Source organism: Agelaius phoeniceus, chromosome 3 (genome assembly GCF_051311805.1).
Source record: "Agelaius phoeniceus isolate bAgePho1 chromosome 3, bAgePho1.hap1, whole genome shotgun sequence".
In the NCBI taxonomy this organism is placed as follows: domain Eukaryota; kingdom Metazoa; phylum Chordata; class Aves; order Passeriformes; family Icteridae; genus Agelaius; species Agelaius phoeniceus.
The window spans coordinates 65,897,946-65,914,321 of record NC_135267.1 but is presented as its reverse complement, the minus strand read 5'-3'; the positions used below and the strand labels follow the sequence as shown (position 1 = coordinate 65,914,321).

The 16,376-nt window shown below is 37.1% G+C and overlaps 1 protein-coding gene across 1 annotated transcript in view; it reads right to left on the bottom strand.

Moving 5' to 3' along the window:
• Positions 1-284: 284 nt before the first annotated feature.
• MAP3K5 (mitogen-activated protein kinase kinase kinase 5) overlaps positions 285-16,376 on the bottom strand; it is a 98,315-nt gene continuing 82,223 nt past the window's right edge. Inside the window, exons 22-30 of the mRNA XM_054629192.2 lie at positions 15,755-15,932; positions 15,492-15,660; positions 12,481-12,666; positions 9,127-9,232; positions 6,605-6,845; positions 3,750-3,862; positions 2,733-2,845; positions 1,772-1,848; positions 285-1,096 (exon numbers count right to left, since the gene is read on the bottom strand). Coding sequence (XP_054485167.2) covers positions 1,036-1,096; positions 1,772-1,848; positions 2,733-2,845; positions 3,750-3,862; positions 6,605-6,845; positions 9,127-9,232; positions 12,481-12,666; positions 15,492-15,660; positions 15,755-15,932 — 1,244 coding nt within the window. The 3' untranslated portion in view covers positions 285-1,035. The remainder of the gene's footprint in view (positions 1,097-1,771; positions 1,849-2,732; positions 2,846-3,749; positions 3,863-6,604; positions 6,846-9,126; positions 9,233-12,480; positions 12,667-15,491; positions 15,661-15,754; positions 15,933-16,376) is intronic.

Here is a 16,376-nt window from a genome sequence, read left to right as displayed (position 1 = left end):
GGGAACACCCACCACCCTTTTTCATTGCACATGAGAAAAAAAAATCATTGCATAAACAAAAGCAGAAAAAGAAACAACAGTCCACAATGACTATTCAGTGCATGGAGGCAGGACTTTTCATTTCTCAAGTACAGCACCCAGAGAAGAATTTTGTTTGGTCTTGGCTTGTTAGTACTGTAATTAGACTGAATAGAAAAACAAAGAAAATATTCAATGCTATGGTTATCATACTCAAATCACAGTAAATGTAAGATGCATCAAAAAGGTTCCCTTGATACTCCGTATGAATTTTTTTCTTTTTTTTTATTCCAATATGTTCCAGTTCTACACCACTGTTATTATTTTATAAGTCCAAAAATATAGGAAAAAGTAAGTCTTAGGTTATTTTTATTTTCAATTGTGTATGTCAGAGATAGCTTTAGAACAAGCTAACATTACCGTGGTTCAGGTGTATACAACTGGTACAGTTCAGTAGTACATAAACAACTCTAAAACAAATGCACCATAGAACTTAAATTACCAAAAATAAACAATATTAGACTATGTAGGGCAGTAGGTAAAAACAATTACCTTTAGATCTTGCACACTAAAAGAAAAATATCTAATTATGATTGAAATTATGAAGCTGTACTACAGATAATATTGATATATATTACAAAGAAATTGAAAGGTGTCACATTTTGTTTTTGTTCCAGTGATGTACTGTTACATGAAATCTTACATCAGCTTGTCATGAAATTAACATCTGCTTACTTTAACTACAATATTTCATGAGTTTATAACTTTTGTGTGTATGTTTTCTAAAAATTGTTGAAAAACTTGCATGTAAAAACATTGAAAGTAAAATAATGTTGCAGGTTGTTTACAGATTCCTTATGGATTATAGGAGTAAAAGCAGTCAGGAAGCTGCAGTGTTTTTAACATTGGTAAACAAATACTGGATTAAAGTGCAACAGTCCCTCTGACAGCACACCTGCTCTGGCTGAAAGGAAATCTTTTCATCTCTGCAGAGAAGCAAAGAAAAAAATATCAGCGTCAGGCGTGTTTCTCTCGAAAGTCAGTGATCGCCTTCCAGAGCGTGCACAGCATTCCTCCTCTGTAAAGAAAAATCATAAAGACACTCAGGTACAAAGAAACTCTCTAGTCTGAAAGCCTTCCAGCTGAGGTGCTTTCTGATTTTCTTGCTCTGGTTTTGATCAATGATATTCAGTAGGAAGGTTAATCAAAGGTGAAATCCAACATGCATTACTCAAACAAGGAACAGAGTCCTTTTCTGATTACAAGACAGGGCAATCTTTCCACTTGGCAGATGCCTGCTGTCTGGAATTCAGACCTCTGGTCAAAGGACTTGCATAACCCACATTTGACTTCCAACATGATGCAAGCTGGTGACCTATACACCTGGCATGATTAGGTGAAATGTAGTGTTACTTACAGTCCATGTGTAACATTTCTGAAGTTTGATGATGATAATAAACTACTGAAAGTTTTTCTAGCTCTTCTTTTTAAAATAAAAGCAAGGCTCTAATGGGATATCTAGGGTCTCCAGATGTAAAGTAAATGCTTTACCTTAAAATTTTGCTTTCAATAGAAAAAAAGCTTATTTTGAGATTTAAATAGTATCAGCTGTTTGGCAGAAATGTATCAGCATACAAAGACATACTGGAAAGTGTTAGTTATTTTAAATGAATTGCACACAGTGCAATAAATAGAGACTTAGTATCAATTTTTCTTCTTACAAAGCACAGTTCATTTAACTCTGAAGCATTACCTCAGTCTCAAACATTTCAGATCATCTCGTGTAACATAGCAGAGAACGTCCGTTAAGGTATAGTCTTCAGCCAAGAACTGCAGAAAGAAATTTAAATGAACCTTTTGTTAGAAATATTATTTAAATTCCTAAACTCATCTTGCTAGAATCATCTGCCCCTAAAAATAGAAGGGTAAATTTGGGAGAAACCTAAAATTGGGCTGAAATGTAGTACATGCAACAGAAAAACATGGTTTCTACAAATACAGTGAAACTACTTAAATTTTTTACACTGTATACTCTGCATTGGCATACCAGACACAACTTGAAAGATGTAATGCTTTTACAGCTACTCAAAACCTTTGTCAGCTGGCATTTCTATTGCTATCACTGGTATCACAGAATTACAGACTTCAATGAACACAAATTGGGCCATAAGTAATAGCACATATAACCCATGAGGAAATTCAAACAGTTAAGATGTACATTTTCAAGAATGGCATCTAAATTTGATGTCATTGAACTTGGAGGAACCTTTGGTCTGATCTGTAGGAGTGATAACTACATGCAGGTATTCCTAAATTAGCTGAAATCTTTAACACCTCTGAAGTTATATAATTTGCTGCAGAGCAGACTGATCTACTTCAGTATATTTCACTGTAGCACAGCTAGCCAAGGGTGAACATGTATCCTGTATCCAGAGTATCATCAGCAGGAATGCTGCAGTGTGTAAAGACACTGAAAACCCAAGAGTGTCTATTTACCAGGATATTTTATTGCTTTATTCACAATCATATTTAGGAACTATTAATGGTACTTTGTATTTATGAAGGCCTTCACATTCATGGCTTTTCCCTATCCTGTAAAAACAAAATAATCTCTAAAAATGTGCTGAAGTAATTAGAAAGGTTTGGTATTTTTTAAACTGTGTCACAAAATAGTAATGGCAACTGTGCCAGGCAGTGGATGGGATTATTGCTACCTTGTTTATTGTGGCCTCATCAGCTCCATGAACTCTCAGCCAGTTTATGAGCTCAGGGTCTTCGGTCCCTGTGCCAGTGGAATGACGATGACGGACAGACAATCCAGGAATATCTGGAACAAGCATATTTGAGACAAGGTTTTGTGTTGCCAAAGCAACCTTTTGTCATTTTTGACTCCTCAAGCACTTCAGTGAGCTTTTACTTCAAGTGTAGAATACCAGTATACCCATAAATAAATGCCAATTCCCAAAGAACACACTTAATTACAATTTATAGACAGTTATACATTAATTTCTCTGCTTGGTTAAGGGTATAGTTAAAGTAGTGTGAACATTGACACACACAACATTTTTCTGCCCTCTTCTGAAAATGACTTTGCTAGTACAAAGCACATCAATTTCACTGTCACTCTTTCTACACTAAGGTTGTTGCATCAATTAACTGAACTGTTCAGTGTAACTCATACAATTGCTGCACAGGCAGTGTCTTAGGCTGAGGATCAGCTGCTTTTGGAAGCAACACTTAGAAGCACATTACACAGAAATATCAAACTGCATTAGCACTTCCACCTTCTTCAGGGCAGACACAGCAAACTCGGCTTTTCTCAGTAACATTTAAGTTGTATTTGCATCTCACCAATTAAGTGTATTTGCATCTCACCTCTTGAACTTTCACTGTAACAATTGGAACAGTCTGTAATTCAAGGAACATATATCTAAATATACTAGATTATCCTCTTTAGGAATAATATTTATTCAGTAGGATATGAGCCTTGCTCTCTTCCATATAATCACAAACAAAAATATTCAAATCATACTCATTCCTTGTACTGTGATTAACAAATCCAGTAATTTGCTTCCACAATGCACATTCTTACTTCAGAGCAAACCCTACCAAAAGCAGCACAATAAAGCATCTTTGCTGAGGCTACCTCAATAAAATGGACAGACATTTAGCTGGCACTTTGTCATCTGTAGCAAGTATGAAACTTTTCTTCAAAAATTCTTCTCACTTACCTATTGGCTGTGACCTGAGCTGTAGGTTCCTGATCTCTTGATCTTTTTCTTCTATAGCTTGATGCAAGAGGACTTGAAATTCTCTCTCCTTTTGAACTAACTCCTCCAATAACCTGTGAAGTAATGAGGAAAAAAAACCCACTTCCTTCAGTAGCTTCAAATTTTCAGGAAAGGAAAGATCTTACTATACCTAAACTGGAAACATTCATGGCAAAGACAAGGACAGAATTCCTCAGTTTTCACTGAAGGTATATTCTTTCACTACAAATTGATTTTGATCTATATCAAGACACAAACATTCATACAGAAGCCCCAAACACACCAGCATCCACATAAACATTCACCCACTAAACAAGTGGTATGGTAGAATATTTCAGTAAAATTTACACACCTGTGCTCTGTTTTAAACAAAACTGGAACTGAGAACAAATATCAAAGTGGTTCATAATCTAAGGGTTAAACCTTTGTAAGGAAAAATGCCAGTTCACATCTCTCCACCAGACATTTTCAAAGGTATGGAAAGGGTAGAGCAGTGATGAAAATGTGGTGAAAACATATGGTTGCATTTCATAAATATGAAAAAAGCTTCTCAACCACACAAGGGTTGTCCCTTCCTCACATATAAGGTACTTTGTGCCTGCCCTCCTAGACTATATTAAGAGTGAGAAAAGAGGAGGCAAAATACTTGCCTACTTCCCTAAGCAATTATTTCTGAGAATGTAAAGCAGAAGTAAATTGAAACTCATGTTTGACCTCCTTCATAAGACAAACCCAGAGAGAAACCTGGAGAGATTCAGTGGCTAGCACCATTTGAGCTGATCAAAAGAAAATAGAATCTAATGGAAAATTAGTATGTAAAACTGCTGCAATTTGTTCTTTTAGAAAAGTGGTTTAGTGAAACGCAGGACTTGTGAATGATATCTTATCAGGAACTTGGTCAAAATTTGGACATGGAGAGCAGATTCATAAACCTAAAATTGACTCCTGAGTCTTCAGAAGTTATGCCTTGAAAGGACTGCAGCGTCTTCATCCCTTTCTTGAAACCTCTGTCAGCCTGAGAACTGTGCAATAACTGTTCTATTTCAGCATGTTTCCTTTTATTTATCCATGTATTATTATTTTTTTTCATTTATACCAGTTGAGCGCTGCAACCCTTTTCTGAAAGACAGGAATTCAGTTAGAAAATATGCCACAGAAGCCCCTTATCTGCCTTTGCACAGGGGTAAACTGAATCCCACATGATTGCATTGTAAAAACATCTTGCCCTACTTTTAGCTTGCATGCAGGCCCACTAGAAACATATTTGCACTTGAGTGCTTCCACACCTGAGCTAAGAAACCTTAACAAGTCCACCCTGCATGGGAACAGAGCTGCTTGCTGCATCTACACCCACAGCTTGGGTGTAGGGTGTATTCTCAGTGCAAATTGATACTCTGTCCAGACAGGTCACCTTTCAGTTAATTTATTCCTAGTCTATCTGTTCTGGTTGGAAAAGGCCTTCAGGGCCAATAAAATAATCCATTATTTTCTCCTGATAACTGCTTGCTGCTTGTGCCAATAAAGCTTTCATAAATATTTTTTTTTAATTCTCTATTATTTATTAAAAATTTCTGCATGAATGACTGGATGTGATTATTTGGCCAAAGGCTTTGCATTTGAGAAATTTACAGAAGCAAAATGCTAGCAAAAAAAAGTACCTCTACAAGCTGATCACTTTGGAGGCTATTCCCCACCATAAGCTGGGGAAGTAAAGTGAGTCAATCTAAAATATTTATGTATTTCTCTAGGTATAGCAATAAGACAATCAAAATATTTCTCAGTGGTCACAAGTAAAAAAAAAAAAACTGTGACATAAGGACCCCAAAATACTGATACTTTATTAAATACAGTAATACAGTACAGTCTAATGAATTACTCTAATTATGGCAACCTTCTCAGACACATGTAAAAGTAAAGTGTATTTTAATATTTTAATTTCAAATGAAAATGTAGCTCCAACACATTTTCTACCAGGATGACAACTGTCTTATTGAAGACATGTTCTCTTTCTATCAACGTCACATTTAAAATTTACTGAGGTCAGTGTCATAAATCACATACTGCAAAAGCGAAATATCTATTTTAACTAGACTATTTGGTATATTTTAATGAAAAGAAAACAAAATATATAGAAGATGATTTGGATTTTTCTCTGACATTGCTTAAAAAAACAACAAAACCTTAAAGAACCACTTTTCACTTGCACAAAATGCAAGACATATTTCGGGAAAAAAAATGCAATATCCAAATTTCTGGTTCATTTCTTCTCTTAAGCAAAACACCTATTTTCCCCATCTTTCTCTATTTAATAAAAAGCTAATGGTTGCTGGTAAGAACAGATTCTCCCTGCAGTGACTTCTGTGCACAAAACAAATCTGAAGTAGTTTCCTTATGGAGTTTCTGTGTAGCTGTCTATTAGCTTGAGTTCACTTGCTGAGAATAGCTATAGAAAAGAACAGCAAGTTCTGCCTTAATGGAAACAAAACATAACACCATTTATCAGCCACACAGAGCACACCAAAGAGAGAAAAAGCAGAAGTTTGGCAGCAAGTCAGTTTTTTACAGACCTTCCCTGAAAGGGCACCTGAAATCAAGTCTGACCTTAACTTGCTTCACTCTGGTTTTGTTGAAATTCATACAACTATGTAAGTGATCAGTCACAGCTAAAAAAGGATGATCATTAAAGGGAACAACTTACACTGCAATGGAATTTTGGCACTGTCACTAGTATTCCAGCTTATATATATTTTGAAAGCTAACCAAAGCATATTGCTGTGAGCAGGCTAGTGTCCCTGCCTCCTGATATCCAGACTTACCTGTTAGTCTCTAATTTTAGCCTGCCCAGCTGGACACTCAGTGATCTGTGAGCAGCCTGGGAGTCATGAGACACTGTAGAGCTGAGTGTGCTAACACCTGAGGTAGCTACTGCATCCTCCAAAACAATGCAAGGCTGCTGGATGGTTTGATTCTGAGGCTGTTCATCTTGATCTTCAACTTCTATATCATCTTGATCAGCTGTATCACTTTCAGATGCAAGGCTAAAATGTGGCCTCAATTCTATTAAAATATAAGCAAGAGAAAAACCACCAAAGAAGTTAAACATAAGTTAAATATTAAAACAAAAGCAGACCCAAGTGACTGTTTCCAGATCATCCTATAGCTTTGGTTACAACAGACCTGAAATTTCTGTAACAGGACAAGAGATATTTTCTAGGGGTTTAAGATCACTCAAAATATAACAGCACCTTTGTTTATGCAGATTATTATTCTGCCTATCAAGGAGCTGTAAAAAACAAACATCTGTATGAACATGATTCCTGATTTGGCTGCCATTTTATGTCAAATTGTGCTGAAGTATCATGTATAGCAGAGTTTCTTTTGCTTAATTTCATTCTCAGTAGTTTGCATTTTCTTATGTGTCTGATTTGAAACATTTTATTGAACAAATAACCATTATTTCTTTTCTATCCAGGTATTCCTGCTGTTGCTGCTCTGGCATATTTAGTATTCCATCCTTATAAGAATATCATGTTCACAAAAAAATTGCATTCAAACATAAGGAAATTATAAAAAGGCCCCTCTCCCAACAATTAAAAGCACACTTCCCTTCTCCTTATCAGAGAGAACGCTGCCTATTTTGTAATGATGCACATCCACACAACTACAAACACAAAGCTATACCCTGGTTTCTGTTGTTCCCTGTTTAAACTACCTGCCAGAGCCTACTGGGTATGCAAGATATGTATACTAGATCTGACACTCCTACACAACCTATTAGTGTTAACAACATCTGTTTGTTTATTCTAACTATTTAATATAAATCTTTCTTCTTTCTTTCCTTCAATTGTGGCTCCTTATTTCTAAGAACTCCCCCTAGTCTCCTCACCAAAATGTAATTTTTTTCCTGAATCCCACTTGCTTTATGCCCTTTCTGCTGAGTAACTAAACTAACAAGTATGTTTATCTTCCTTACAAAAGAAGCTTTTGTTCCTTGATCTATTTCACCTCTTATACCTTCCTCAAGGTATATAGCATTGAATATAATAAGGTCAACAGAGCTGTGCTTCCTCTAAATTCAGGAAAGCAGATTTATTATGTAGCAGGTACCCAAATATTGCTAGGCAAATATGTCTGGATTTGCTTTGAACTTCTGTTCTTATTAGCAGGATGTACAAGTTCTTTGCCATTGTTCACCACCAGGCAGCATAATATTGGCTTTGTACCATTCCTTAAACATCCCATAACTTTTAGAAGTCTTAAGGGCAGTGATAAATCTCCACATTATAAGAAAAATAATTAAGAAAAAAAAGTGAGAAAAAGGGAAGGGAAAGTAATCAGAAGTAGAGAAGCAGCAGATGATCAGTGCCTGAAAACCACTGGGGCACAGAGGCTTTTGTTTAAGCTTGACCACCTACAATTAATGCTGTCACTGAGCTGTATGGGGAAGAACAGACTACTAAGGAGGAATTCCACAGTTACTCCTATTACACAGCAGTGAAGTACATGCCTGTAAGAGGTGTTCAGCATTCTAATCAGAAGACAGGAATTTGTTTGTGACTTGAAAGTAACACATAAACTCTACTTATATCTTGTTGTTTGTGCTAGGCATATGGAAAGTAGGGAGAATAGGAATAGATGAAACTTTCAAAGTAATTTTCAGATCCCCTTATTGATAATCTAAGACTCAACCCACTGCAGGAAACAGAAATGTAAGTATTCTGACTTAAAGCATTAAATGAAAATTATTTTGTGATATTTGAAAATATCACCATTAATTCCATTACCATTAATTCCAGCATTAGAAGTTAAGAAGAAGCAGAAAAACTAAACTTGGAAATAGGTAGAGAAGTAACAGAATGGGCTACAGTTTCATCTAAACAGACTCTTTCCCTCAGTGAAGCCATACACTCTAAAGCCACATTTAAAATACAATGTAGAAATTGCAGGCACTGCAGACCTGTTTGTTTGGTTTTGGCAGGTTTTAAGTCAAGGTTTTGGGGTTGTTTTGGTTTGTTGTATTTTGGGATTTTCTTAAGACAGCTTCTGGCCATAAGCAATAGGCCACATTTTGCACCTCAAAAAATTAGGTCCCAGAGCACCTTAACCTACTACTACTCACCGTGTTGCAGAATCATTTAGATTACACATTGTGGAAAGGTGCTTTCCAATGCAGCTTGAACAATACACAGATTAATTTCTGAATTGCAAAACAGACAGTGAACAGGAAAAAGGCCACTGCTGGTTTCAAAATCTTAAGTGAAGCATCATGATCACAACTCTAAAGCATGTTTAAAGAGATCAGCTGATAAACATTTGCTGAGTATTAAGAATGACTCACCTGGGACCAGAATTGTAATAGCAGTCTGCACAGCTTTTCTGATTATGCTGTCCAGTGCAAACATCCAATGTGGCTTAATATTATGATTTCGGAGAACTTTATTGACCTAGTGAGAGAAAATTCAGTTCAGATATTACATATCCCACAGCTTAAAATGAGAATATATGTCATATGAAGTGTTTAAACTTCTAGATGCTATATCCAAGCAGATGATTACAATTATTTCTTGATAGCAACATTATCAACTTCATCTATTTTAATATAAGTCATGCAATATGTTGTATTTTTCATCAAGTACTGGTTGCTGTGTTAGGTGACTGTTGATGGCTGTGATACTTAACCTTCATGGCTGTGGAGAGAAACTTCAAAAGAATGCAAGCAAGACAAATAACGAGGACTATGTTATGAAAGGCTTGCAGCTGAAGCTAATTAATCTTGTTACTTTTTTTGGCATCACTTTCACTGCTTGCTCTGAGCACTACTCGTCTATTCCAAAGTACAATTGTAGGAAATATAAAAGAACTAATGTAATGCTGCTCCTACTTAATTCTGAAACTAGTTAATTAATGTTATTTTAAACAATTAGGGAACTTCATTTGTGTGCTGTACCATTTTCTCTTTCCTTCTGCTTCTTACTTTATACAGTCTAATGGTTTTCTACACTGGTTTGCTCCTAATTGCCTACAGACCTGCTTACAAACTGCTTTGAGTCATATTTTACATACAAAACGATCAAGTTACAGCATTATAAAAAAAGGAGCAACTACTGATAATGAAAAAAAGTGGAAAAAAGATACTTCACTCTTCCTAAAAAAGGGATAAGTTTAATTCCCTCATTCTGTGATAACCTTTCTGTAAAAAATGACTGAAGTCACACAAATGGCGCCTTCAGAGGATACGTAAAAGTTACAAATCCTACTATTTTCACTGCCAAAAAGCAAGAGTATTCCGTGATGCAGTAATTTATGCAGGTACCTGCACTGGCTTTGGTTGGGATGGAGTTAATTTCTTTCACAGCAGTCCACATGGTGCTATGTTTTAGACTGTGACTAAAACAGCCTTGATAGCACACACATTTCATCTCCTGCTGAGCAAAGCTTACATGCTGTAAAGGCTGCCTCTGATCCTTACACTGCCCCAGCAGTGAGGGGGCTGTGGGTGGATAAAGGCTGGAGGGGCACATGGCTGGCACAGCTGGAGCAGCTGACTTAGGAAATATTCCCTTCTGTATAAGGTCATGATGGGCAATAAACTAGAGGCTGCTTTTTCCAAAGGAGCTGCTGCTCAGGGACTGGCTGGGCACAAGTCTGCTGTTGGTGACTGACTGCTTTTGCAACACTTGTGAGCTTTTTTCCCCCCTTTCACTTATTTAACAATCTTTATTTTGACCCACAAATTTTCTCACTTTTGGTCCTTCGAATTTTCTCCCTCCTCCTGTTGGGAGGGAGTGAATGAGTGACTGGGTAGGGGTTTTCCTCTACCTGCCAGCCAGGGTCCACCCAGCACAGCAGTGCCTGTGTCTGCTCAATTCTATGGCCGATGGCCACGAGATGGCACCTGGACACTGTGTTTGGACTTGGAGAGCTGTGCAGTGCCAGGGGAGCCTGCCTTGGGCCTGACACCTGGGCAGCAGCTGCCCCTAAGGCTTGCCCACTGCCCTCTGAGGCAACTCAGCTCCCTCTGCGAGCACTTTGCACCTTCCCAAACCAACTGCTACCAGGACAGTGACATGTTTAGCTAAGTCTAGCTTTACTGAGAACTGAAGAAACAAAATCTAACTTTGTCAAGATCACAACCATCCGTAGTAATGTGATTTAGTTATTTATATGACATCACAAAATTACTTTTCCTTGGTTGGTCTGATAAGGATGTTGTGATTATTAAACACTGTAACCTAAGATCAGCTTATTAAGTACCAAGAGCAAGGAAACCACTTTCCCTCACTTTTAGCAGTACCTCAGTCTCTGCAGCATCTGAGGTCTTGATACTGTCCTGGATTTCAGTGTAGAATAGAAATCTATTGTATGGCCAAAATAATTAAGATTGCACACATATAAAGCAAATTTTTTCTTTTAACTTTCTGTGGGTTTAGTTAAATAACAGATAGTAATGAAAGAGACACTTATCAGTTAAAAAAAGCAACTTGTAATTATGAAGTTAACAGAAAGTAAATTTTTTACTGATAAGAATACAACCCAGGAAATTACTACCAAACAACTGATGCCCAGCAACATCTTTATAAAAGAGCACAAGTATTTGTACTATTACCCCCTGCATTGTTTTCTTGACCTTGTATTCTTGTTTTTTCTCCTCCAGTATCAAAACAATATTAATATGAGATTAATAGAGAGAGCTGAAAACATACTCAAAAGAATCAAAAACTTTTAATTTGTAGAAAGATCTCTTTCACAGATTCATTTAACACTTATTTTTAATAAAAGCATCTAATCTTGTTAGTGTAGTCTATGCAATACTTTACATGCTATGCCATCCTTCCTGACTTGTCTTCTACTTGTCTGAGTGCCCCAGGTTTGAATTCTAAAAGGCTCATCCACCTCAAATACCTACCTGAATTGTCATTTCACTTTAACTACATGACTTCAGTCTGGACAAGTGATGTTCAGTACAGCTGCACCCTCCCATGTTCATTAATCATCCTAATAATTAAGCCTAACTGTTTGGGAACTAACACTTAAATACATATCTTAAGAAAACATTTGCTGTTTGTAAACTGGCTATTTAAGGGTTACCCATGCATGTGTTTGGCTGCTCAATGTAGGAAATGATAAATCTTGCATTTATTATTAGTAGAAAAGTAACAATCCTCCTTATCCTGCTTATTATAAATTGAAATGATAATTTTAGTTTGGCAGAAATCTGCTAATCAAAATACCAAAAATAAGAATTAATATAGTATTACAAGATAGATAGACTATTATGGGGGGCAATGCATTAATTTATAAGAGAAGTTTAAGAGATCTGCATTTATGTAGGATAAACCTGACATTTATTGTTAGTCTTATTACCCAGGAAACCTTCAAAAATGAGATTTTTTAAAAAGGCTTTCCTGCCTTACTATTATGACACAATATTCACACAATTATTCTGAACTTGCTTTATCTTTAATCAGTAAGATCTCAGTAGTGTTCAGGGTCTGTGTCCTGCCAAAGGATCACAAGGCAACCAAACCAAGTCACTGCTGTGGGTTCAGATTTTGTTATTACAGTTTCAAAGCCCTCAAATATTATTGTTTCAGCAGCTCTGGGTGGAAGTTAAACAAGTTCACTTTGGTCCTGGTTTATTTAGTTTTTTTCAGTTTAGGTGAACAAATTTCTGAGTAAAAATGCAACTTACAGCATCTTGAAAACCAAACAGCACAAGCTGCACTTGGCTGATACCATGGCTATCAAAGTCCAACTCCAGCTTCAATTTTGAAAGCGTGGTTGCGATGATTTTGCGATCAGTGGACCGTACAAACTCTCTGAGGCTGGAAACGAGTGTTGTGATATGTTCCCATTTTAGCTTGGGTTCTTCAGCTCCCTGGCAGAAGAGAGGGGAAAAAAAATAGTTTTGATAGTCATCTTTTTGAAACATACATCCAGAAAGACTTCAGTCAATAATGTCAGCTGGCACTATGGGTTTTCAGAAACTCTGCTGCTATGGTTAAGGGGAAGGTGCAGCTGCAGGTCAGGTGCTGGTGGCAGCATAACTGCAGCAGCACAGAGCTCTGGGGCTGGGCTCCCTGGGGACAGGCAGGGGGGAACTCATTGAACAGGTAGCTGACTTCATTTTACACCATTTGCTGAAGAATGTGTGCACACTGTAGTGTGTGTCTTTGTACAGCAATGAATAAAGATATGAATAAATATACTGTGCACTGGGTACTACAAATGACTCATAATTGCAAACACATACATGCTTTGCAGTGCTTCTAATTTCTGGGTGCCTCTCAGAGACAATGTGCAAAGTCCTACAGCAGCATTTAAAAGAAGAGATTAGTCAAAGTTATGCAGGAGGCTTACAAAGGTACTCCTTGTTTCTTATGTAATTTCCTAATTTCCCTTAATACAGAACTTCTACACTTGGCTGTTCTTAAAGCAAGTCTACAAAGATCTCACCTTTCTAGTATAAATATTCATATGCCTATTTTTAAAAGCTTTTGTGAGCATGAGCTACCAAAAGCAAAAAGCTCAAAAGCATTCATCAGAATAACCAGCCTAAATAACCAGGAAGCAGAACACTGTATTTGCTCTTATAATTAAAGTTATGCTAAGTGAATGCCAATTTCAAAGCCAAATCTTAAATTAAGCCAGAGTTGTAGTTCAACATGAAGTATTAGATGCTTATTCTGAAGGAAGTAAAGTAAATATTTATATAGACTAAGGATATCCAACATTGATTTCTGTAAAAGAAGGACATATGGTGTTTGGTTCTATTGCATTTGCCAGTTTTATGCCATGAATGTTACGGCTGGCCAGACACCAAGAACTCTTGTTTGCCAGTAACACTGAGCTTTTAACTATAGTCAAGTAATTCTGATCAGGATGAAACAAGGATAATTTTATTGAGAAAGAAGCTTAAAAAAACTTCTAGTGCAGTCAAAAATACCACTGACTAAAACATCCACCTAAGATAAAAGGTCCTAGCCTCTGATCTTGATCTGCTTTGAAGAATTCACCTGATGATTTTCTACGCAGAAGTGGATCTCTCGCTGCTCTGCAGTAGCCAATCTTCTTTCCAGGTAAATAATTAAAAAGCCATTAGGGCAGATAGGTAAAGGCACACCATAGCCCTTGACTAGAGGATCCAAGTCCACCAAGGCACTAGGCACCATGGGGACAGGAGGAGCAGTATGACTTGCTAATTAGAAATAGTGACCTATTTTGTGAGGAGCATTCTCCTCCCCTAGCCCTCAAACCCAATGACTTTGCTGAAAGCTTTCTTGTGAAATGTGTTTGTGAAGAGAAAAACTCTATGAAATCCTAAACCCTGATGAGGCCCAACAAGCAAGCCAGGCTTGTTCTATTAGTAATTTATTGCATTTCTCAAGGGAGAAAACAGTCTTTGGGAGTCAGAGCTCAGCATCCTTTTGAAGGGCAGCCAGTCACATGAACATGAGTTTTGAACTCTTTGGCTCTAAAATTCTGTGTCTCTGCTTCTCTCTCAAGCTGTTCCAGCCCAAGCTGAGAAAGGCATGAAACACTGAGCTCACTCTCTAGGATTTGTGATTGAGTTTCAGCCTCTCACAATCACTGATTATTACCTGCATACACATGCAAAAACTGCGTCTTTTACAACAACACTCTCACAAAGCATAGATCACAAATGTCTTTCTCACTGCCTTATCTTTTAATATTTTCTGTAGTTACTAGGATAACTGTGGGTTACTCTCTCCCCCTCCCAAGAGTTAGAAGCTGTTTTTGTTTGCATGGCACCCATTTCCATTTACATGCATAATAATCATACTGGTTTGTGTCAGTTTATAAACACTAGTGTCTTTAGAAGATGAGTTGTCATGTTTTATACAAATGTTTTAGACCAGCAATACTTTGCCTTGAGAGTGAAGTGAATTAATTAACTACTACCACACACGCGAACAAGAACAAAAAATCCTGTCATCCAATTACAGTGTTGCAACACTTAGCAGTGAGGTCATGATCTGTTATTTCTTCAGTGTTGTCCTGAACTGATACATCATCATAATGAATCATCCCCACAAAAGAGTGCCAAAAGGTCATTCTGCAATTATTTTGTTAATTGTTGTAGCTCTCACAATTACTACATCTTCCCTCCTTACGTGCTCCCAACCACACTGAAGGATAGCTGCAATTTGTTTTCTTCCCAGCCCCCTCTTTCCCCTGTTCTGGCTGTTGGCTAGGAGGCAATGGTGTATCCATCAGCCCCATTTTTTCTATACAATAGCCTAACATAATGCCAGAGCAGGCCAAAGGACCTAAACCTCCCTCTGTCAAACCAGTCAGTCAGAACACAGAACTTTAAAAGGGGGTCAAGATAGTCCACTCCTGGAGATCATCTACCGTATATGAGTTACTCAAATTTGAAAAGCACTGGAAAAATAGAGTATCATGAAAACATGTTTTTCTGTTGTCTTGCCAGTACTAATACCCAGGTATATACATAGTAATTACAAACAAAAAAGGCCTATTTAATGCATCATGAACAATTTCAAAGCCTGTTTTTAATAGCCCAAATCAAACAGTAAAAAAAAAGCTTACATGGTGTATGCTTTCTAGTTTAATCAAACTTCATTTCTAGTTGCTTTACTATGTTTAATTTCAAGAGTTCCAGGTAACTGCAGAGAAGTCTTAGAATTCCATAAAATTCTTGCTGCCCTCTGAAATTACCTGAGTCAGAGCTTCCATCAGGTTCCTCACCACCTGCTCTTGGTCCTCAGTTAATATTCTGTGGAGGGTGGCTCTCCTTTCACTATCCTTCTTCAGCATGAAAAACCCAGAATCTTTCTCTTCAGGTGAAGGAGGTGCACTGTGATCCTCAAAATGTTCATCTGGGATGCTGAATAACACAGTGAAAAGAAACATTACAAAAACCATCCTGATGCACACATTCCTAATCTACTGTCTAACAAAAATGTTAGGTAGCTCTTTACCTCAGAAAAAGGGACCGGATTCCCTTCCCATCTTTTTCTCCACAGGATTTGGCTCTTGTTTTGAAAGAGAATGGATCAATTTTTAATTCTGTATCAGGTGAGACAGAACCATATTCACTGCTGCTACTTGTATCTTCCACCAGAACAGGGACAGGTAAGGATATGCTCCGAAGATACTCTGTTTGTATAGGAATATTAAGAAATTAGAATTTAATAATGTTATCAGAGCTTTGAAGTGAAGATTATTTTTTCAGAGGAGACAGAAAAACTCCAGCCTTCCCTCATACAAACACAAAATATTAGAGAAAAATTGACAAAAAACACCTAAAACTTTTTTGTCTGGAATAGAGTTATCTTTCAGGTATGTTTTTATTCCTGAAAGATGGAAATGCTGGGCTTCTTGCGAGTTCATTCACAGAACTTCAACACTGAAGTGAACGTGCATCCCCTATCATGACTTCCTGCAATAGGAAAACTTTTCTACAGGGTAAGTCGTCCAAGCACCTTCCAAGATCTTAATATTATGGGTGTATATATTTATATATACACTACATATAAGTGTAGATACTAAAACAGATATTAGATACATTTCTTCATCAAATTCATTTGTACAAGTTTAATT